At 45.0% G+C, this 24,525-nt stretch overlaps 1 protein-coding gene across 1 annotated transcript in view; it reads left to right on the plus strand.

The window, feature by feature from the left end:
• LOC123345139 (phosphatidylinositol 4-phosphate 3-kinase C2 domain-containing subunit gamma-like) overlaps positions 1-24,525 on the plus strand; it is a 270,359-nt gene that overhangs the window by 82,910 nt on the left and 162,924 nt on the right. The window contains exons 16-17 of the mRNA XM_044981863.1: positions 20,517-20,610; positions 23,808-23,902. Coding sequence (XP_044837798.1) covers positions 20,517-20,610; positions 23,808-23,902 — 189 coding nt within the window. The remainder of the gene's footprint in view (positions 1-20,516; positions 20,611-23,807; positions 23,903-24,525) is intronic.

The following is a 24,525-nucleotide window of genomic DNA, read 5'->3' on the forward strand; positions in this document are numbered from 1 at the left end:
CCCAATGCCACGCCAAATGTGCACTTGAAGCTGTCAGTGTGGACAGACTGCAGCGCTTTCCCTACTGCGCTCTACGAAGGTGGCTTTAACTCACAGTGCTCTACATCTGCAAGTGTAGCCATGTCCTAAGCTGTTTGGGAAGGCTTGCTCTACTCTGGTCTGCATTATGCTTGGTTCTGGCAGTTTTTACCCTCTGCTCCTGATTTCTTAGAGCAACAAAATATCCTCCTAATTTCTTTTGACTAGAGATTAAACTACAAAAGGGTGCCATATGCAAAGAAAAGGTGAGGTGTGTCTAACAGAAATGCTTATCTCAGCGTGTGTTTTCTCTTGTGATCCAATAAGTATTCTCCATTTAATTAAAAAGTTGTTTCATGAGGACTGGAAAGCTCAGGGCTTGATAATGGGATCTTTGATCTCTGGGTTGCTAGTTCAATTGTAGTCCAATGTGATGGTAAGCAGAAGTCATTACCATCTGATGATTGTTCAGTGGCTTGTGTACATGAAATGAGTTGGCTGGTCTCTGGATAAATTTCTACATCACAGAAGTTGCCACAGCATCTGTCACTATTTGGCATGTTTATTCTCAGTTTCATCCAAGAAATTATGGGTCAAGATTTTCAGAATGACTGGTAATTTGGGGTGCTTCAGTTTTTGGTTGCTATAGTTTTGGGGTGCTCAATTTGAGACATCTTAAGGGACCTGATTTTCTGAGTGTGGGTGCTCAGCACTTTCAGAAACACAGGCTGGGTATCCAAACATCTCTAGTCACTTTTGAAAGCCTTGGGCTAAAGAAACTAAATTACCTGTAGGGCATGGCCTTCTCAGAGCAATTCCTAGAGCCACCCCTGAATATGGTGTAACTTTAAAATTAGCTGCTCACAAGCCAATTAAGTATATGTTTTAATAGATGCATCTCATTCTTCTGGCATGTCTCTCCCTTTGCTGACTATCTTCTCTACTTTACAAGCACGACTCCAGGCAGACTAATAATAAGCTAGTCATTTATGCACTAGAAAAGGAGAAGTTTCATAAACTGGAAACATATTCATGCTATGTTTCACAGATAAATTTAGTAGCAGTCTTGCATCCAATACATGCATCAAGCATGGATTCCTAAGGCCTCCCAGGAGCCAGTCCTTAAAAACCAATTTAAAAAACATTGAAGAGCTCTTTAATGAAGGAAGGAGGGTAGAGAGCAGAATAAGATTTTACGCTCTTAGTTTTACCTCTAATTTCAGGGAAGGTTGATTACAAACTACAGTCTGAAAAATATAAATTCTTTCCCAAGGCAATGGGTAGAAAGCTGGTCCCTCCTCCCCTGCGCTGCTTGCTGCTGTCCTATGCATTTCCACCTCCATTTTCATCACTGGCTTCCCTTACTTACCTACCTTGGGAGAAAGCCAAGATTTTAGTTGAACTCTAACTTCTCTGCATGGCACACCAGTCAGGGAAATGATACAGGCAGATGTGATGGAGAAAGGCCAAATGCAGTGTTATAAATGTCATCATACATGTGGTGGGCACACTTATACATTGTATACATGTAGGGCAGGCGCACCTAAAAATTGTCAGGTTATTTTGCTTTTCAGATTACATAATGTGGTGTTCTATATTTGTATATATGAACACTTTAGCTAACCTGAAAAAGAAAATAACAAGGGTTCAGTGGGGTGGAGAGAGAAAGTAGATGATGTAAGAGAGAGAAATAGATTTTCCTGCCAAACTATTGGCTGCACAACTGTAAGGACCTAGGAACTAGAACCCAGGTCAGGGGTGCTTAGGGTGCTGAGATTCCCACAGTGCCACCAAGAAACAATGCAAAGGTACAGCCAGGGAGCATCATGGAGCGTATGCACTGCAGGAAGTACCGCCCATGAGAGCAAGAATGATAGTACCCTGCGGCCCTGTGATTGGCCAAGTGCCCCTACTTAACCCCTGTGGTTGTCCCAGGAAGTTTTCTGGGTATCTACACAGACCTTGGCCTGCTACAGTGCCAGATTTTGTCTTGTCTCCTGATCTCTGACTCCTTACCCTCGATTTTAACCCAGTACTCCCTCTGATATCTGGTCTTTGACCCCAGCCTGACTCTGATCCTGACTCTTGTTTATGGGACCTGGCCCTGCGATTCCTCCAACTCCTGCCTGGTGATTCCTTTTTCTGGTGGACAGACCTCAGCCCAGCTGTGACTACTAGGCCAGGCCACCTCACTTGCTTACAACAGGAGAGTAAGGAGGAGTATGACCCCCTCTTATATCCCTCTGCATGCTAAGAGGATCTTGACTTCAGGCACATGGGGTAAGAGGGTTTATGTGCCTACTTATGCCATTTCCAGAATAGGTGGGCAGAGAGGGGTGGGAAATGGACAGTCCTATCTATTTGTTGACCAGAGTTGCTGAGCCAACACTTTTTCTAGACCGTAAGTTGTTACCACCCATGCTCAAAGAGGAAGCAGGATTAGAATTGATAGGGTTTTGAGTCTTATCTACTGGGCTTTATGGGTCCCTGCAGAGTGAGCTACCAGACATACAGGGCCGGCTCTAGGTTTTTTGCCACCCCAAGCAAAAAATTTTTGGCTGCCCCCCATCCCAGCCCTGGGCTCCCCACGGCTGCCCCAGCCCTGGGCTCTTCCCCCCCACATACACTCTCTGCCGCCCCAGCGCTGGGCTTCCCCCTTTCCCACCCACACCAGTGCCCTATCCCCACCCCCCTGCTGCCCCAGCCCTGGGCTCCCCTCTTCCCCCCCACCAGTGACCCCCCCACCTCCTGCCGCCCCAGCCCTGGGCTCTCCCCCCCACACCTGCACCCTCCTTCCGCCGCAGCCCTGGGTCACTGGTAACTCGCTCCCAGGGCGGGTCATTCAGCAGGAATTTTGGATGTGCACAGAACACAGACAGGATTGGTTCCCATATGGTTACAGAGCTGCAGTAAAGTGGAACAATTTTCAGCTTGTGTGATTGGAGGATATCTGGATGCATATTATAAGACTGTCCTCCATAAATGAGGAAAAGATGAGGTGCCTTTATTATTCTTTTGTTCCATTCTTTGTTTCTATGGGGAATTTGCCAATGCAATATCACTGTCTTCCTTCTGAACAAACAAACAAAAAAAGGCAATGGCTGTTGAAAATAGCAATTTCAGTCCTAATAACCACTGGGAAGCATTTCTTGCTCAATTTTATCCTACTTTTTCTACAGCAAGTTACAGTGGATCAGTATATTTGATTTGGGAGAAATGAAGTAACAGCTGCCCAAACTGAGCTTGAGCACTTCTGAATTTTGAGGTGTTCAAATCTGGAAGTCAGGTGCTGTGGGGGCGCTGTGGCTCCGTGGGGGAGCACGGCAACATGTATGCAGCAGCGTGTCTGGCGCTGCGCGGAGCCAGACATGCTGGTCTGAGTGGCATGGTAAGGGGGCTGGGGGGGCTGGAGAAGGGGTAGGACGTTCCGGGGAGGCAGTCAAGGGGCAGGGAGAAGTGGGGGTTAGATGAGTCAGGGGTTCGGGGGGGCAGTCAGGGGACAGGCAGCGGTTGGATAGGCATGGGAGTCCCAGGGGTTTGTCAAGGGACAGGTAGGGGGTGGGATCCTAGGGGAGAAGTTGGGGGGGGTCTCAGGAGGGGGAAGTTGGGGACAAGGAGAAGGGAGGCTTAGTTAGGGGCAGGGGTCCCGGGAGGGGGCAATCAGGGGACAAGGAGCAGCGGCGCTTAGATAGGGGCAGGGGTCCCGGGAGGGGGTGATCAGGGGACAGGGAGCAGGGGGGGTTGGATGGGTTGGGGTTTCTGTGGGGGGCAGTCGGAGGGAGTGGATGGTGGCAAGGTGGGGCTTCCCTCCCCGTGGAGTGTCCTGTTTTTTGAATGTTAAAATATGGTCTCCCTACCATCCACAGTGCAACTCTCCACTCACAGCACGCTGCCGCATGAGGTCCCCCTCCTTCCTTTCCAGTTGGTAGTGGCCAAGGGAATGCTGGGAAATGTAGTTCTTCTTCGAGTGGTTGTTCATGTCCATTCAAAGTAGGTGTGCGCACGCCACGTGCACGCCAGCCGGAAGATTTTTCCCTAGCAGCGTCTGTAGGGTCGGCCCTGGCACCCCCTGGAGTGGCGCCACTACGGCGCCCTATAAAGGGGCTCGCTGACCTTCCACCCCATCAGTTCCTTCTTACCACCGGTGATGGCTAGCTGGAACTTCTCTTGCGCATAGCAAGTTAGCAGTGTCCTATCCTTGTGTATAGTCCGTGTATACAGTTGCATTATAGTTAGTTTACTTAGATCATTGTATATAGTTCTTCGTAGTTGGGGGGTTCCCCCCCAAGTTTTTGTCACCTGCTGGGGCATGCCCGGGTCCCCCGGGTTTAAACTCTGCAAGGACTGTGGGAAATTCACGCCCAAGAGTGACCCGCACTCTGCTTGTTTGAGGTGCCTCGGAGAGAGCCACCAAAAGGACCAGTGCTCTATCTGTAGAGGCTTCTGCCCGAGAACTCTCAAAGACAGACCTCAAAGACTTAGAGTCCTCCTGATGGAGGCTGCCCTGCAGCCACCCTCGGACCCGGAACCAGCCGAGGCAGTGCCCAGCACGTCTTCCTCGGTGCGGAGCGCCCCGGCACCGGACGGAGTCGGGTCATAGGAAGTCGGCCTCAGTGCGGCACTGCTCGCCGTCGCCGGTGCCCGCCAAGAAGAGAAAGCCGGTGAGGGAATGGTCACCCCACCAGGATCCGAGGCTGACGCTGTCCGCGGGTGCAAGCCCTCGGCTGCTCCGTCGACTCCTTCACCGCAAAGAGGGCGGTCGAGTCCGGACCAGCCTAAATCCCCAGACCTCAGCGGAGACTTGCGCCTCCCTTCGACGCTGGAGGCATTCGAGGCGGCCTCAGACTTGATGGGACTCCCGACGCCGGTCTCCCCGCACCGTAGGGAGTTGCCTACCATGGCCCATCCCCCAGTACAATTGAGGGGCAAGCTGGCCATGCTATCGCCTCTCTCCCCGCACCACGCAGCTAAGGCGGCACCGGACCAGATAAGAGGCTCCCTGCCGCCTCAGCACCGCTCTCCAATGGCAACGGGTGCTGCTCCCCCCAGGTCCTTGTACTCAGAGACTTCAGACTCAGAGGCAGACTCCTACTGCTCCAGCCGGTCGTGGAGCAGGAGATCGGTTTCGGGGGCGAGCCACCAGCGTTACCCACAGTGGCAGCAGCAATGGCAGCCGCTCTCACAGTGGCCGTTTTGGACTCCGTGGGCCTACCACCAGTCGGTAGGCCAGGCGTTTTTGGTCCTCGATCAAGGTCGGCCTCGGTCTCCTCGGCGTCGGTGGCCCCGGCGCAGCTGCCTCCTCCACCGACACCGTCGCCGGGCAGGGGTGTGCCATATCCAAGTTCAGCACCCCCTTGCCAGGCAGTGGCACCGGCAGCGGCTTCAGTTTGGGCTCCGCAGGCACCGCCTGATACGCCAAGCCGCTCACTGGCGACCCCGGTACCGGTCACGGTGCCGCATTTGGAATCAGAACCAGCACTGCAACCACAGTACCGTGTGCCGCAGGACCCCGAAGGGCTGCATGCACCGGAGGAAGGGCCGATCCATGTAATTTCCTCATCTTCCTCCCCGGACGAAGCGGTCTCGGGCACGGCTGCGGCACCGGCCCTGGAGGACACTCAAATCCTCCAACAATTGCTCCAGCGAGCAGCTCAGAGCCTCGCAATCCAAGCTGAGGAAATCAAGGTGGACACGGACCCTGTAGTAGACATTCTGGCTCCCTCAGGGCCATCCAGGGTGGCTCTCCCGCTGATAAAGACTATAGCAGATACATCTCGCACCTTATGGCAAACGCCAGCCTCACTGGCCCCTACTGCCAAAAGAACGGAACAGCGCTATTTCGTTCCCTCTAAAGGGCATGAACACTTGTACATGCCTCCCCCCCCCCCCGGACTCCCTGGTGGTGGATGCGGCCAACCAGCGGGACCGTCAAGGGTTTCAGGGGTCAACACCAAAGAGCAGGGACGCTAAAAGACTCGACCTCTTTGGCAGCAAAGTGTACTCCACGGCAGGCCTACAACTCCGCAGTGCCAACCAACAGGCAATTGTAAGCCGATATGGTCATAACACGTGTTCAGCCATGTCGAAGTTTACGGAGCTCCTTCCCCAGGACTCGAGGTCAGAGTTTTCGGCCCTAGTGGAGGAGGGAAAGCTGATCTCCTGAGCCTCTCTCACGGCTGCCTTAGATGCAGCGGACTCAGCCTCGTGCACCCTGGCCACGGGCCTGGTCATGCGGCGGGGAGCCTGGCTCCAGGTCTCAGGCCTGCCCTATGAGGTCCAGCAGACCATTCAAGACCTCCCTTTCGAGGGGCAGATGGTATTTTCAGAAAAGACGGACAAACGAGGACTCGCGGGCCACGCTTTGCTCGCTGGGCTTGCATACCCCTGCGACCCAGCGCGGGCAGTTTAGGCTGCAGACGGCCCCACGCACCTACCAGCCTCAGACTCGCCAGGAGCTGGGGCACAGGCAGGGCAGAAATGGCAGGAGGCGTCACCAACGCCACCCCTCCGGCCAGGCATCTGGTCAATCGAGACCACCATCGGGGGCCTAGACCCCCCTATTTGATGTACGGTCAAGGGCGAACTACCTGTCGAGACTCTGGATCCTTCTACCCCTACCTTTGGGTCACGTCTGTCCCCCTTCTACCGTGCCTGGTCCCGAATCACGTCGGACAGCTGGGTGCTCCGCACGGTAGAGAGGGGATATTCTATCCAGTTCTCCTCCCTCCCGCCCTACCAGCCCTCCTCCTCGTCCCTCTTCAGGGACCCATCTCACGAGCAACTTCTAACTCAAGAAGTGAAGTCCCTCATGGAGGCAGGGGCGGTGGAGGAAGTCCCTCGGGAGCTCTGGGGCAAAGGCTTCTACTCCCGGTATTTCCTAATACCAAAGGCAAAAGGGGGCCTGAGACCCATCCTAGACTTGCGGCGGCTGAACAAGTTTGTGCGAAAGCTCAAGTTCCGCATGGTCTCCCTGTCCTCGATTATTCCCTCCCTGGATCCAGGAGATTGGTATGCCGCCCTCGACTTAAAGGTCCTCTCTGCCCTCTCGGGACCTCCCTTTGAGCCTCTGGCTTCATGCTCCCTGTTGTACTTGTCCTATGAGACCGCCTTCCTGGTGGCGATCACCTCGGCCAGGAGGGTGTCGGAGCTCAGGGCATTAACATCCGAGCCCCCGTACACTGTCTTCTATAAGGACAAGGTCCAACTTAGACCTCCCCCCGCTTTCCTACCCAAGGTCGTCTCACAGTTCCACGTGGGTCAAGATATTTTTCCTCCCGGTGTTTTATCCGAAACCACACTCTTCCAACGAGGAGCGGAGGTTACATTCCCTGGATGTCTGCAGGGCCTTGGCTTTTTACATCGAGCATACCAAGCCGTTTAGACGCTCGACTCAGCTCTTCATTGCAATGGCGGATAGGATGAAGGGGCTCCCGGTCTCCTCTCAGCGAATCTCTTTGTGGATCGCGACCTGCATCCGGGAATGCTACCGCATAGCTAAGACCCCTGTCCCTCCGGTCATGACCCACTCCACTAGGGCGCAGGCCTCCTCTGCGGCATTCCTGGCTCAGATCCCGACTCAGGAGATTTGTAGAGCGGCCACGTGGTCCTCCATCCACACGTTCTCATCACACTATGCCATCACGCACCAGGCTAGGGATGATGCAGCCTTCGGTCGTGCAGTACTCCAGTCAGCAGTGATCTCCGACCCTGCCACCTAAAGTTAGGCTTGTGAGTCACCTACTTTGAATGGACATGAATAATCACTTGAAGAAAAAATGGTTACCCACCTTTTAGTAACTGTTGTTCTTCGAGATGTGTTGTTCATGTCCATTCCAATACCCACCCTCCTGCCCCTCTGTCGGAGTGCCAGCAAGAAGGAACCGAGGGGGTGGAGGGTCGGCGGGCCCCTTTATAGGGTGCCGTAGTGGCGCCACTCCAGGGGGCGCCAGGGCTGCCTTACGGACGCTGCTAGGGGAAAATCTTCCGGCTGGTGTGCACACGGCGCGCGCACACCTACTTTGAATGGACATGAACAACAACGGAGTTGCTTCAAATTGACCCTGATGTAATTAGGAGTAGAATCTACCTGGTTCCCTCCACATCAATAGCAGAATGCCAAATAAAATAATTGAGTAAGAAGCAGTTGAATTACATCTTGTCTGTTGAATCTCTTTGATTCTGAAAATTATTGTATATGTATGTATGGAGTAGAATAAACACAGGCTTATCTGCCATGTAAACAGGGATGTTACTACACATCATTTGGTAGTTGTATTTAGAGTTACAGGACAGACAAACTATAAAGTCATGAAACTGCTATGCATTAATGTTTTAATAGACAACACTCTACAATAAGTAGCAGATCATTACTGAGGTATTCAATAGTATTTTTAGTATCTTTAACTTTGATTAAATCTTTTGGTGGCAAGCACACATAGTTACAATGGAAAACTGTTCTGGGTGACTTGCAGTCTTTGTGCACAGATATGCAAAGGTAGGCAGAAAGCTAAACACCTAAGGACCACCTGAAGGTTGTGTAGGTACGATGGGAGGACATTTGTTGTCCTCTGGAAAAATGTAAGATCCTAGCCCAGGCATGTTTTCAAATGGAAAAGCCTTATTTGAAAATTTATTCCTACCCCTCCTCCTCTATCAATCATAGAAATGCAGGGCTGTAAGGGATCTCGAGAGGTCATCTAGTCCATCCCCTGGCGCTGAGCCAGGACCAAGTATAACTACACTGTCCCTGGCAAATGTTTGTCTAACCTGTTTTTTTAAAACATCCTAACCTCCACAGCCTCCCACGGAAGCCTGTTCCACAGCTTAACTCTCCTTACAGTTAGAAAATTTTTCCCAATATCTAACTGAAATCTCTCTTGCTGCAAATTAAGCTAATTTCTTCTTTTCCTACCTTCAGTGGTCCTGGCGAACAATTCATCACCATCCTTTTTATGACAGCCCTTAACATATATGAAAACTGTTATCAGGTCCACTCTCTTGGTCTTCTTCTCTGAAAACTATGCATGCCCAGTTTTTTTAACCTTTCCTCATAGATCAGGTTTTCTCAACTTTTTACCATTTTTGTTGCTCTCCTAAGAACACTCTCTAGTTTGTCCATGTCCTTATTAAAGTGTGGTGCCCAGAATTGAACACAATACTCCCAACTGAAGCCTCATCAGTGTCAAGTAGAGTGGGACACAGAACCTCCTGTGTCTTACATATGAAACTCCTGGTAATTCACCCCAAAATGATATTAGCCCTTTTTCAACTGCATCATGTTGTTGGTTCATATTCAATTTGTGATCCACTATAACTCCCCCAGATCCTTTTCAGCAGTACTACTGCCTAGCCAGTTATTCCCCATTTTGTTGTTTGGCATTTTAATCTTTTCTTAAGTGTAGTACTTTTCCCTTGTCTTTACTCAATCTCATCTTGATGATTTCAGACCAATTCTCCAGTTTTCAAGGTCATTTTGAATTCTAATCCTATCCTCCAAAGTGTTTGCAACCACTCCCATCTTGGTGTCGTCATCTGCAAATTTTCTTTACTTCATTATCTAAGTCATTAATGAAAATATTGAACAGTAGTGAACCCAGGGCTGACCCCTGCAGGATCCCACTAGATATTTCCTCCCAGTTTGACAGCAAACCACTGATAAATACTTTTCACTATTGTATTTCAATCAGTTTTGCACCACATTTTCCTAGTTTGCATATGAGAATGTCATGGGGTGTATGAGTCAAAAGCCTTTACTAAGATCAAGATATATCACATCTACAGATTCCCCTCCCCCGCAGCCAGTAGGCCAGTAACCCTATCAAAGAAAGAAATTGGGTTGGTTTGGCATGACTTGTTCTTGACAAATCCATATTGACTATTCCTTATAGCCCTATTATCCTCTAGGTGCATACAAATTGATTGTTTAGTAATTTTTCCAGTATCTTCCCAGGTGTGAAAGTCAAGCTGACTGGTCTATAATTTCCTCGGCTCTTCTTTGATCCCCTTTTTAAAGATAGGTAGTATGGTTTTGTTTTTTTTTCTCCTCCAGTCTTCTCCAGTCACTTCACTTCCACTGGCACTTCAATCATGAGGCATATTATAACCAAGTGACGGATGATGTCGAATTTGACTTAGCCAGGGGCAACTTGAAGCCAACATTCCACACCATTTGCATCCTCAGTGGTCAAGAGGTAGTCACTACAAACGGCATCCTGAACGACAGCCAAGGCCATCCATTTAAATCAGATGATGACATTCTCTCATGCTGGGAGGAACATTATCACAGAGTCCTGAACCATTCTCCAGCTGCCACTTGTTCAGAGCTGGGTGATCTGGCAGTCACTGCTGTTCCAGATCCAGACATTTGTACTGATGCACCAACATTGGATGAAGTGAAGTGTGCCATATCTAAACTGAAAAATGGATGTGGAGCTGGTGCTGATGGCATCCCCTCAGAGCTGCTAAAATGTGCTATTGATCCTGTAGCACAATCACTTCTGGTCATCTTTCGTCTGGTGTGGAGAACTGGAACCCTGCCAACCACCTGGAAAGATGGTATTGTGATCTCACTCTCTATAAGGGCAAGGGACCACACACTGAATGTAAAAGCTACAGGCTGATCACCTTGCTCTCTGTTCCAGGGAAAGTATTTGCACATGTTTTGCTGGCATGCCTGGAGCCTTTGCTACATCGGAAGCACTGTCCCCAACAGTCAGGCTTTACAAGGAACAGGTCCACATTAGATGCCATTTTGGCCCTTCGCTTGTTGTCGGAGATACATCATGAGTTCAGGAAGGCCCTGCACATAACATATGTTGATCTTAAGGTTGCATTTGATTCACTAGACTGTGTCGCATTATGGAAGGCCTTAAAGGGCATAGGTGTCCCTAACACTCTGCTGGACTTGATTAGAGAGCTGCATAATGGAACTACTGTCTGTGTTCGTCTGGGGAACTGGATGTCAGTGCCTTAAATGAGTATCTGGTGTTAGGCAGGGTTGCGTTTTGGCCCCTGCACGTTTTTATCGGGCAATGGATTTCATAATGCAGCATTCCGTCCAGTCCATGGGCATTGAGATCGGTGATCTCTCACTCACAGACCTTGACTACGCTGATGATGTTGTTCTTTTACTACAGAGCCTCGACAGGTTTCGTGAGGCATTCCAGCATATGAAGGAGGAGTCAGCTAAGATTGGTCTCCATGTTTCATGGTCAAAGACAAAACTGCAAAATCTAGGACAAGGTCCACCTGTGACTCCAATCTCTTTGAACAACAAAACTGTTGAATCAGTTGCCAGCTTTTGCTATCTGGGTTCTATACTTATCAGCTCCTCCAATTCTCTCACATGGAGGTTCTCTGTCAGATTAGCATCGCAGCATCTGCCATAGGCCATTTACAACAGATATGGAATAATCATCATCGTAGTACGACAGCCAAGTTCTGGATTTATTTGAGCTGTATCCTTCCCATACAGTTGTACAGCTACAAAACATGGACACTACGCTGCTCAGACTGGACAAAGCTGGAGGCTTTCCATGCAAAATACCAACATCGTATATTGGGCATAAAGTGGAATGACTTCATTTGTAATGTAGATGTTTATAGTCGCTTGGGTGTACAGATTACTGGGGCTATTGTCCACAGGTGGCACTTTACATTTTTCTGACATGTTGCAAGGATGCCACAAGACATTCCCGCGAACGCTGTTCTCCGGGTGGCATGTAACATTCGGAATAAAATTCCACCAACCAAAGGGTGGAGGCAGCCCAGAGACAGACCCCCTATTACATGGGTTCATCAAGTCTGTTCATATGTCAGACTCTCAGACTGTCAAGCCTTTGCAGTTGCACAGCAATGGACCAAATGGTGAACGATCACTACGGCTGTCTGGCTAAGCCTTGAAGAAATAGTAGTAGTCTTCTGGGATGTCACCCATCACCATGAGTTTTGAAAGATATGATGATGGTTCCAACATTGTTTCAGCTAATTCCTTAGATACCCTAAGATGCATTTCATCAGGTCCTGCCGATATGAATATATCTAACTTTCCAAAATATTCTTTAACCTGTGTTTTTTCCTATTTTGGCTTGTGTTCTTTTCCCCCTTGTTAATATTAATTGTGTTAAGTATCTGGACACCATTAACCTTTTTAATGCGTATTTTACTTCAAGAAAGTGGAGGTGTTTAGTGAAGACTGATGTCCATTATTAGCTCTCCTTCCCCGCTAAGTAGAAGACCTATGCTTTCCTTCAACTTTCTCTTATTCCTAATGTATTTATAGAACCTCATCTTATTTGCTTTTTATGTTTCTTGCTAGGTATAACTCATTTTGTGCCTTAGCCTTTCTGACTTTGTCCCTACATGCTTGTGCTATTCTTTTGTACTCATCCTTAGCAATCTGTCCATGCTTCCAGTTTTTGTAGGATTGTAATAATTTTCAGGTCACTGAAGAGCCCTGGATGGGGCCATATTGACCTCTTACTATTCTTCCTATCTTTTCATCACATTGGAATAGTTTGCTATTGTGCCTTTAATATTGTCCCTTGGAGAAACTGCCAGCACTCCCTGAACTCCTTTTTCCCTTATGTTTTCTTCCCATGGATTTTACCTATTAGTTCTCTGAGTTTGTTAAAGTCTGCTTTTTTGAAGTCTGTTATCCTTATTCTGCTGCTCTCACTCCGTCTGTTCCTTAGAATCCTTTCACCCAAATGCCTTCCACCTTCAGATTACCAGGGAGGAATTGGTAGGCAGTCAAAATCAAGTCTAAAATGGCTGTCCATCTAGTTACTTCCTCCACCTTCTGAAACCAAACATTCCAAGAACTTATTGGACATATTGTACACCTCTACCCCAATATAACGCGACCTGGTATAACACGAATTCGGATATAACGCGGTAAAGCAGCGCTTGGGGGGGGGGCAGGGGACAGGACTGCGCACTCTGATGGATCAGAGCAAGTTTGATATAATGCGGTTTCACCTATAACGCGGTAAGATTTTTTTTGGCTCCTGAGGACAGCGTTCTATCGAGGTAGAGACGTATTTTGCTATATTACTTTTCAATGCAGGATATAATTCCCAGTAGTGGAAATATCATATATTAAACTGATGTATGCTTGATCTTAGGATATGTCTACACTAGGAGCACTTTACTAGTATAGAAATATTGGCATACTATACCAGCAAAGCACTCATAGTGTGGAAGCAGCAATACCAGCATGAATACATTTGTACCAGTATAGTAAAACCATGCCCTACAAATGAAATAAGCTGTTCCAAAAAAAGCCCAGCTTTAACAATATAATTGTGTTTGTGCTAGAGACTTCTGCCAGCACAGCTATGGCATTTGGGGTCACAACTCTTCACACCGCTCACTGACTTATCAATGCCGGCAAAAGTTTGTCGTATGGACATAACCTTAGTCAAAAGGCCACAAAAATATGTAAAAAATGGAAGTACAAATTCAGTGACTAAATTCTGCCCTTTTAAAGATCTATGGGCCAAATTAATACCTATGTAACTCAGTAGTGAATTTTGCCCCATGAGCCCAACTTGAAAACGTTGGGTCATATGTATCTCTCAATCTAGATATGTATATGAAGTCTGAGGGTCAGTATTAGGGTTGTCTGGCTGATCTCTGTGCAGAGCTTGGAAACAGCCAGTATGCACTCATACACCAGAAGTGGTGCTTTTTTAAAACTACGGTAATGTTTTTTAGAATTTCAGGTTTTGGGGGCTTTTTTTTTTTTTAAATCAAGTCCCAAGCTGTTAAGGGAAACTGGGACTGGGCATTGAGGTTGAGGAAGCCTGGGACTGCCTGGGAAAGGAGACGTGGACTGGGAGCTGTGGAGACAAGGGGCAACTGAGATCAGATGATGATCTCAGGGAGGAGACAGTGACTGGCAGAAGAAGGGAGTGGAGGATGAGGCGAGACAGATCTGACATTGAGCTGGTGTGCGGGGTGAGAACTGGAATTGACAGGGCAAAGAGTCAGGACAAAAAGCAAGAGATGCAGTGTGGGAAGACTGAGATTAGATGAGGAGTCTGGTACTGAAAGCCAGTGTGGATGGGAAACATGAGGAAGAAAAAGATGACTAGAAGGCACCATGTGGATGAGGATGGGGACCCATGAGAGAGGAAAATGGGACAGGCTGGGCACAATGGCTGGGGACTGCATGAGGGAAACTGTGAATGGCTGGACAGGGAAATGGAGAGCCGCTGGAAGAAGACTGAGTGATTGGGGTGGGTGGAGGAGGAGGTTAGAACAAGAGCGGGTTGGGGACTTTTCAACAATTTTTTTTGTTGGAAAATGACAGTTTGAAACTGTAACTTATTGTGGGAACATACCAGTTTCAATGAAACATCTGGCCACAGATCAAGAGAGAGACCAACCCCAGAACTGATCAAGTGGCAGAGGTCTGGATTTAGAAGTTCCAATCCTGTTGATGAACTGTGTGTGTGTCGATATACCACCATGTGATAGAATTTGTTTTTTCAGTTTGCTTTTTTAAAAAAACCTAAGAAATTACACACACAACCTACATTATTCTGGTTGCAAAGTCAAGCATTCAAAATGTTGAAATGTCAGAACTAAGATTGCGTGTGCAACCTTAATTTGACACCCTTGTGTAAGTGCATTGTGATAAACTCTTTAATTACATGACCACATACTATTTTTCCACAGGATCTTGGGGCCACACATTGAAAAATGAGGAAAAACAAAATATTGAATAGCGGCTCATTAAGTGAGCACTGTCCATCCTGTGCACTGAATAAGGCAGCGATTCTGTAGAAACAATAGTATGTGATCACATAATTAAAGAGTACCAATGCATACACAGAGGTTACATAGCCATCCTTAATTCTGGCATTTCCTAACTTTGAGTGTTTGACTTTGCAACTTTAATAATCTTTTCATTAAGTTTTTGTGCATTTATAGGTATAAATACACACACACACACACACACACACACACACACAGTGTGTTACTTTCTTCCTAATAACCCTTTAGATCAGGGATAGGCAACCTATGGCACGTGTGCCAAAGGCGGCACGTGAGCTAATTTTCAGTGGCACTCACACTGCCTGGGTCCTGGCCACCGGTCTGGGGGGCTCTACATTTTAATTTAATTTTAAATGAAGCTTCTTAAACATTTTAAAAATCGTATTTACTTTACATACAATAGTTTAGTTATATATGATAGACTTATAGAAAGAGACCTTCTAAAAACGTTAAAATGTACTACTGGCATGCAAAACCTTAAATTAGAGTGAATAAATGAAGACTCGGCACACCACTTCTGAAAGGTTGCCGACCCCTGCGTTAGATTATTACAACTGAAATAATAGTAAAAAATCAAATGTCCTTTCACCATTTATACTGCTTATTTACTTTCTGTACTGCATTCAGTCCAGACAATGAAGCTAGACTGGTGAGTTTAATTTTCTAATTTTCATGCATTAGCCCAAAGCTGCTTCAATATTTTGTTTACAGACCTGCGGAGGCATGTTGAAATGATATTTTAAAACAACAACTAGTTTTCATTGTAAAACAAAAAAAAATCTAAAATTGTATGTGGGGGGAATTCTGTTCTTGTTAAATTCTGTAAATCTCCAGTCTCAATCTATTTATAAATATAAAAAAGCACAACAATAAAGCTTAATTTTGTAACCTAAATCTTAGTTCTGTATCCAGTTAAGTATTTGTTGACACTTCTGTCTGCCTTTGTAGGCATTTATAAAGCACTCAGCAACATAGTATCCTACACTTCTTGGAGTCCTGAGGCTCTAGGAATCAATGTATTGATTATACTGGTCTGGAAGTGTAGCTGTCTACATTTCTGAGAAATATTATATCCTTCATTTCATGGCTCAGATTTGCAATACTATGTGGGAGAACACAGCAGAATGTAAATTGTTTATACAAAATGAGAGCTGGGCTTACAGCACTGCATGACATACGATAAACTTCTCATAATTGGCATGCCCCTGCCAGAAAGGTGGCACATGAGATGCCTCTCTCTTCACTAAAGGGAGCATCATATGCTATAAAATACTCCAACCTCTACAGTAAAGTATTTCCATCCTATTTACCTAACAAATATGTATGAGATCTCCAACATATTGTTATTTGAGATCATACATTAAAATTAAGACTATTTTATCTGTTACAAATGAAAACTAAAGATATGCATTAGTTGTAATCATTGATTCCTAGATCTAAAAGTCTCCAGGGAATGTCACAAATTCACATGAAGTCTCAGCAGTGCTAGGTTTTTTATTTGGATCAGATTTAGCTGAATGATGTAGCTCGAGACACATTTCCTTTCTGGATACCCATATGAAGAGAATCAAGAACAGTTCTTACTTCCAAAGCAAATTGCAATTTGCTTACTTAGCTTAAAATCCTGTTTCAGATGTCAGTGTAAAGTCTGAAAGGAGATACAACTACATTAAGGGATGTTATAAACAGGAAGGTGGTCAATTATTTTCAGTAGTCAGTCAGGAAAGAATAAAACATTATGCGTTTAAAGCAGCAGTATGGACATTTAGCGGAAATACTAGGGGAAATCTTATAACTATAAGAATACTCCAAGTAACAGTACAAGCTACCAAGGAAAGATTGTTGGAGTCTCCTGTGCTACAAAATGCTCTTAAAGAGTAGATTTGAGACCCATGGTTTATGTATTACCTTTTACCAGTAGCACCGCCTATATGCAAGCCCAGTACAAATATATGGAAAGGCAGAGTCCTTGCCAGGAAGTACACAATACCTGAAAAGATAAAGAAGAAATAGGAGAAAAGTAAGAGAAAGGAGTATATCATACAAGTAAGGTGGTCAAGGTGAAGGATCAGGAATAATTTAGGGATAACTGAAATCAGTCCTGACACAATGCTTGAAGATTCACTAGAGGACTCAGGGCTTATTTATCTGATGAGTTACTGCACAGTAAGCCTGACTGTGCATCTGCAGCATACGAGCTTGCCATGTAGTATCTCACCATGTGGACATGCCCTTGCTATGGGACCCCTCTCACCTAAATGGTTTACATGGCTAGAAGAAGCTGAAATTTCTAGTAATGCAAAAGATAGGTTTATAAAATCATGACTGGTGTGGAGAAAGTAAATAAGGAAGTGTTATTTACTCCTCATAACACAAGAACTAGGGGTCACCAAATGTAATTAATAGGCAGCGGATTTAAAACAAAAGGAATTTTTTTGCACACAATGCACGGTCATCCTGTGGAACTCTTTGCCAGGGGATGTTGTGAAGGCCAAGACTATAACAGGGTTAAAAAAAGCTAGGTAAATTCATAGAGTATAGGTCCATCAATGGCTATTAGCCAGGATGGACAGGGATGGTGTCCCTAGCCTCTGTTTGCCAGAAGATGGGAATGGGCGACAGGGGATGAATCGTTTGATGATTACCTGTTCTGTTCATTCCCTCTATGGCACCTGGGACTGGCCACTGGCCATGAGAAGACAGGATACTGGGCGAGATGGACCCTTGGTCTGACCCAGTAAGGCCATTCTTATGTTCTTAAGTTTTTGATTCACATAGGGTTTCTGACTCAAATCATAATGTTTTGAAGAAGTAGAATTTAAGAATGTAAATAATGTTTTTAAGAAGTAGAATTTCATTGTGGAGCTAATGTTTCTAAGGATGTTCGATGTTCATCCTAATCAAAATAATGCTGAAATACAGATAAATAGAAAAAGAATCAGCACCACTAAATGCTCTATCTGTGGCCCCAAACAGCCCAGAAATTCAAGAGCAGGGATGGTTGTTACTGTTTGGATTGAACAAGTTGTCACTTGGTTAACAAGATTGGTCTATTACTCATTCCCTCAGAAAGGTTCTGCTTGACCTTAAAGTGACCTTCATATATACAAGCTGAAGGAAACCGTTTAGTAACTGAGAGCAATACAGAATCTCATCCAAAAACAGTGGTAAGAGCCATGTTTGCTGAAGCAAGCTGATCTCTAGGTTTTTACTGCAGTATGTACGCCTTTCAGTGCATTGTGACACTAAACATATCTCCTTAAAATAATTTAGAAACATAGACACATTTCACACTGCAGCTCTTAGCAAATTAGTTTTAAGGAATCAAACCATTAGCAGTTGGATTTTCTGAAACTGTTCAAATAAGGTTTCTCGTTCTTCGTCTGGCTGGGGAGAAACCAGAATTTTGTCATAACATTTCACATCTTCGAGCATTGACTGCTCCCAAGGACAAGTGGTATCTGAGCAATAACATTTTCTGCTTGACTTGGTGCATGTATAGAACATGTTTCACTCTCCAGTAACCTGTTGAACCAGGAGAGAAGGGAAAGGGAGGTACTGATTCCCATACTATCTGTTCAAGTTTGGCTCACAACCCTTTTGTAGTTTGATGATAGGATAAGGGGATTTGTGATCTTCATTCAAATACATTTTTTCCCCTAAATAACTATGTAAAAATTAAAGTAGCAGTTTCAAATTCATAGTATGTTGCCTGACATTAAAAAATAATTAACTCTTGTAAAATAGACCAATTTGGGACTAAAATGATCATTTATTTATAAAACACCCCCTCCCGCCTCAACAGGGCACTCTGAGCACTACACAAACAATTACAGACAATATTAAAACATCATCAAATATGCACCATAACGATAAACAAAATATTAAAAAGCCAAACACAGTGGCATCATTAAAAAGAGTTTGGAAGGGATGTGCTACAGATGGGCTATGAATGCAGTGCAGAAGCCAGGGCTTTCTACCAGGTCCAAAATATAGTCATTCCATTAAAAAAAAAAATTATTTGAACACACACAGCAATTTGATTATCAAAGTGTGTAGGGTTTTCTGGTTTATTATTTTTTAAATTTTATTATACTTAAAAGTACCTCTCTAGAATTCCAGGGTACCCAGACACTTCTGCACAAAAATGCCTATGCAAGTTCTTTTGTCTTTCTCAATTATGGAAACTTTATTACTCTCCCAGTGACCATTGCTTCTATTTTGTTGTTGTCTTTCATGTTTTAGTTTTCATTTATTTTCAAGTGTGTTGAATGCCCCGATTGATAACTTGGAAGAGTGAAGTCCTCTGTTGATCTACAGAACAGACATAGCATGGGCATCAGCAATGCCAGCTTCCACACTGCCTCTGCCAATGTGCACCTGGCCTGACCTGAAAGGAATCCCTTTTGGATTAGATGACAGCTCAGTCTCCAGGCCCTGTCAGCCCTTCTCATCCATATCTAGAGTGCCAAATAGACGAGATTGTTGCTGAGATTTTTCAAAGGAGCCTAAAGGAGTTAGGCTCTGAAGTAGGACTGAAATCCAGTGAAAGTTGCACACCAAAACTCCCAGTGATAGTGTCTGTTTAGAAGTGGCAGTGTTTAGTTGTTTTTTGTGATGTAGATGCTTGACCTGAAGGGACTGGATTGAGCCTATCAACTCATTTCAATGTGTCCCCTGAACACATTATGGTAATGATGCTAATGACTTCGGACAGAGTTGAGCAAATTCTCTGGAGTTGAAAAGCTGCATAGCCCATTATTAATGTGCTGAGAAGCGCTTGACAAAAATTACAATTACTTTTTGCAGGATATTTCAGGAGATTTTTTTTTTTAATTCCCTGTAAGAATTTTTCAGTTTTTGAAAGTGTAAACTGAATTTTTATAGATGTTTTTTTTTTCAATTTCTGATTTATTAATGAAAAACTGGAAACTTTTCTGCTAAAATTGTTGGTTTTGATAAAAAAGTTGTATTTCACCAGAACATTTTTTGATAAAGACTTTCTGACCAGCTCTACTCCTGAGCCATGAAGTTTGTCCTTAATAGACCTGGTTGAAAATTTTCCAGTGGAACATTTTTCCATTGGAAAATGATGTTTCATCAAAATCTAAACCTTCCAAGGGAACGTGTTAATTTCCATGAAATTTCATTTTGGAAATTTTTTTTTTTTAAAAAGCATTTTGATTTTTCATTTTGAAATGACTCTTTCCACATTCTATATTGTATTATACGTAAATTATAATATATAATAAAACATCAAAATCAAAATGAATCAACAGTTATTTTCTCAAAAATATTCCAATTGAAATTTCAAAAGTTTGTCTTTTAATTCTGATTCAGAACAAAAACAAATTTTGAAATGTTGGAATTCCCCATGCAATGGAAATTCTGAGCTTCAGCCTGTTCTGAAAAAGAGCTGCAGAAAGCTCAGAATTTGCTTCATACACTAGTATATAACTACAGGACTGAATTGTTAATTATAGCTTAACTGAAAAGAGGTACGTGGAGATCAGTCTAATGTGTTTTCATTGTAAGGTATAGTAAAAATCTATGCAATTTAAGTTATCAGTCATGTGTGTTTGGCACCTATTAATGTAAAGCAGATTGATCTTTCTTTCCCATTTCTTTAGCATTTTGTATTGCTGAGAGTCATGAGAATTGTAATGTATCAGAAGCAGCTCAATAATGCCTAATGATCTCTATTTGTTTTGCACTAGTTTTCCAGATCAAGACATTCGCAGAACTGCAGTCCAACAAATGGAAAATCTGTCAAATGATGAATTGTTAGAATACCTCCCACAGCTGGTTCAGGTAACGAAAAAATGGATAGCCAAGGAAGTTCTCTAGCCAGATCAATGACTTCATTAAATACTTTTAATTCTTTCAGTTTGATTGATACATTAGTGGAAGAATAAGCAAGAAAGTCAGATCAGCTGGTGCAATGATTGAGTTAACTCCAGGGGTGAACTATAGATCATGCTCTATTCAAGAGAATGTGGTTTGCTTCTTGGCATTGCTGATTGGATTTTTGTGTCCTGCAAAGAGGCCTTTCCGCTGGGGGGAAAAAAATGTAGCATCTGAGGGAAAAAAAAAAAGAAAGAAAAAAGAAAAGAAAAGGAGTTATGACCAATAGCAGACACCATCAAATCAATGGCTGGTAGTGGCATGGCTTCTCTGCAAGAAAAGTAGTGTTTGACATCACAATGAGTTATTTATTTTTAGATATCTATGCAAAATAGCCAAATACAATTGGTGTAAGGATGGGGAAAAGATGCCGTCAATGTGGAATGAGGAGAGCAATTTGCAGGCTAAATAATCTTTCATTATATACACTGTCTTTCTTCATAAATGATCCCAAAACACTTTATAAGCTGTAGGACAGAATGTTCAAACTGTTTTCTCAAGGGTTTGCAACCATGGCTCAGTAGATATTTTCTTGGGGTCCAGGAAGAGATGACTGTCCCCAAAACATAGTCCTTCCTCCATGCAATCTTTTATAAATGCCTCTCCTACAGCTCCTATGGGGTCAGAACCCTTCAGATTATGTTGGGGTGTGTGCTTGTGGGAGGGCAGTGATGAGGGAAACCCAGGAAGGAGCCACTTTCAATGGCATGTAATAATTAAAAAGAACAGGAGTACTTGTGGCACCCTAGAAACTAACAAATTTATTGGAGCATAAGCTTTCATAGGCTACAGCCCACTTCATTGGATGCATAGAATGGAACATATAGTGAGGAGATATATATACACATACAGAGAACATGAATAGCTGGCAGTTGCCCTACCAACTCTAAGAAGCTAATTAATTAAGAGAAAAAACTTTTGTAGTGATAATCAAGATAGTTTTTTTTCTCTTAATTAATTAGCTTCTTAGGCCTGGTCTACACTAAGAATGGGGGTCGAACTAGGGTACGCAAATTCAGCTACGTGAATAGCGTAGCTGAATTCGAACTACCCTAGTTCGAACTACGTACCCGTCCAGACGCCGCGGAACCGAACTCCGCGGCTCCAAGGTCGACTCTGCTAACTCCAGCTGCCGAGGTGGAGTACCGGAGTTCGAACTAGCGCTTCCGGAGTTCGAACTATCGCGTCTAGATCAGACGCGATAGTTCGAACTCCGGAAAGTCGAACTCACCGCGTCGACCCGCGCGGTAAGTGTAGACTAGCCCTATGAGTTGGTAGGGCAACTCCCACCTATTCATGTTCTCTGTATGTGTTTATATATCTCCTCACTATATGTTCCATTCTATGCATCCGATGAAGTGGGCTGTAGCCCACGAAAGCTTATGCTCAAATAAATTTGTTAGTCTCTAAGGTGCCACAAATACTCCTGTTCTTTTTGACTAACACTGCTGCTACTCTGAAACCTGTAATAATTTACTAGAGGACTGAAGTATAGATTATGAAAGGGTCATAATCATAGAATTTAAGGCCAGAAGGGACCACCAGAATGTCTAGTCTGACTCCTGTATAGCACAGGCCATCAACAGCACCCGCACACTAAAGCCAACAACTAAAATTAGACCAAAGTAGTACAGTCCACAAGAGACTAAACTATTTTGTGCCACAGACAAAGAATAGGAGGGACAGAGATGCACCAGTGGCTTAGGCCTCTGTAATGGCAGGGAAATGTTTAAGTGAGAGATACCTAGATAATCCTCTAGGTGACCCATATCCTGTGCTTCAGAGAAAGTCTTTATTGGCAAGTCTTTCCATTTGCACCCTTTTTCTGTCTTGTCTATGTAGACTTTATGCTCTTTGGGTCAGAGAACGTCTCTTACAATATATCTGAACAGTACCTAGCACAGACGTGGCCAAACTACAGCGGCCTGCGGAACCATCCTGCCCAGCCCCTGAGCTCCCAGCCGGGGAGCCTAGTCCCTGGCCCCTTCCCCGCTGTCCCCCCTCCCCCGCGTGGGCCGCACTCTGGCCCACCACTCCCTCTGGGCAGTGTGGGGAAAGCAGCTGGCTCCGGCCGGGTGTCGTGGCTGCGAGCTCCTGCTGCTGGTAAGGGAGTGGGGGGGTTGGGTAAGGGAGTGAGGGATCCTGGGGGGCAGTCAGGGAGGAGGGGGCAGTTGGGTGGGGTGGAGGTTCTGGGGGGGGGCGGTCAGGGAATGGGGAACAGAGAGGGTTGGGAGTGGGAGTCCTGGGGGGCCTGTCAGGGGTGGGGATGTGGATAGGGGTTGGGAGGGCAGTCAGGGAGCAGGGAGGTTGAATAAGGGGGAGGGATCCTGGGGGGCAGTTAGGGATGGGGGGTCCCAGGAGGGAGTGGTCAGGGGACGAGGAGTAGAGGGCAGATGGATAAGGGGTGGGAGTCCTAGGGTGGCTGTCGGGGGCGGGGGTGTGGATAGGGATCAGAGCAGTCAGGGGACATGGAGCAGGGGGGTTGGGTAGGAGGCGGGGGTCCTGGGAGGGGGCAGTCAGGGGACAAGGAGCAGGGGGTGTTGGATGGATTGGGAGTTCTGAGGGGGACAGTCAAGGGGCGGAAAGTGGGATGGGGTGGATAGGGGGTGGGGGCCAGGCTGTTTGGGGAGGCACAGCCTTCCCTACCCAGCCCTCCATTCAGTTGCAGAACCCTGAGGTGGCCCTCGGGCCAAAAAGTTTGCCCACCTCTGACCTAGCACAATGGGGTTCTAATCTCAGTTTAGGCCTCTAGGTGCTACAGTATTGCAAATAATTTTTTTAAATATATATTTAATTCCAGGGAATCATTTAGGAATTTGAATCTATTTTTAATTTTCAGAGAAACTGTTGTGTCTCCGAGCACATATCACAGGATCAGAGTGAACTTAGTCTCTGCACCTGTACTGTCCTCTCCAAAAAAAAAAAAAAAAAAAAAAGGTTCATGCTAAAGTCCTCACTGCATTTTTGGGAATGTTCTGCTTCTTTTGGGTTATCACATTTAAAATAAATTCATAAATCAGTAAAACCTTTGTCAGGCCATTTTGTTTTAAAGAGAATGCAACAGAAACAGCATGTAAGTGAATGTGGTTTCTATGTCTGTTAAGGTGATCAAGTTTGAGTGGAGTCTTGAAAGCCCTCTTGTGAAACTTCTGCTATGCCGCTCTCTGCAGAGCATCCAAGTAACTCATCGACTTTACTGGTAAGATCATACTATATATCAGATTATCCATTTCATTGATTGTTACAGTGAGCTTTGTCCACTATGTTTACAGCACACTCTCGCTATGTTCAAGATCAAGTCAATTGGGAGAATAGTTTTACTTTCCTGATACTAATTTCAGCACTGGGTATGAGTGAACCAACTTAAATAAAAGAACCACCTACCTGAACCTGCATCCAGGCCCTTAACATGGGTTTTATTCTTAAATCTTTAGTTCACTTTCCACAATCTTGAAATTTCTAGTTTCAGCCAGAAATGGTAGTACTGAAATATTGCCTAAAAATATTTCCAAGCACACTGAGAGCAGGACATATTGGCTATTTCATGAAGGAACTTGTTCTTCAAAGCTTACCAACCAGACCTCAAAAATTCAAACTTTTGGATGCATATCAAAGGCAAATCTCTAAACACTTTCCCATTACTAGTCATCATACATTATTGAAGGCTAGGTCCTAAAAGTTCACACTACATAGAGAAATCTTTATGCTTCATATACTCTCCTACCTTTTTCCTGCATGTTGACTAGATTTTCAAAGTGAAAAACTGGGAGACAGGATTTTTGCATCATGTGTAGGATTGAGTCCATCCAGCCTCAGAACCTG

The sequence above is a fragment of the Mauremys mutica genome, chromosome 1, assembly GCF_020497125.1.
Source record: "Mauremys mutica isolate MM-2020 ecotype Southern chromosome 1, ASM2049712v1, whole genome shotgun sequence".
NCBI lineage: Eukaryota > Metazoa > Chordata > Testudines > Geoemydidae > Mauremys > Mauremys mutica.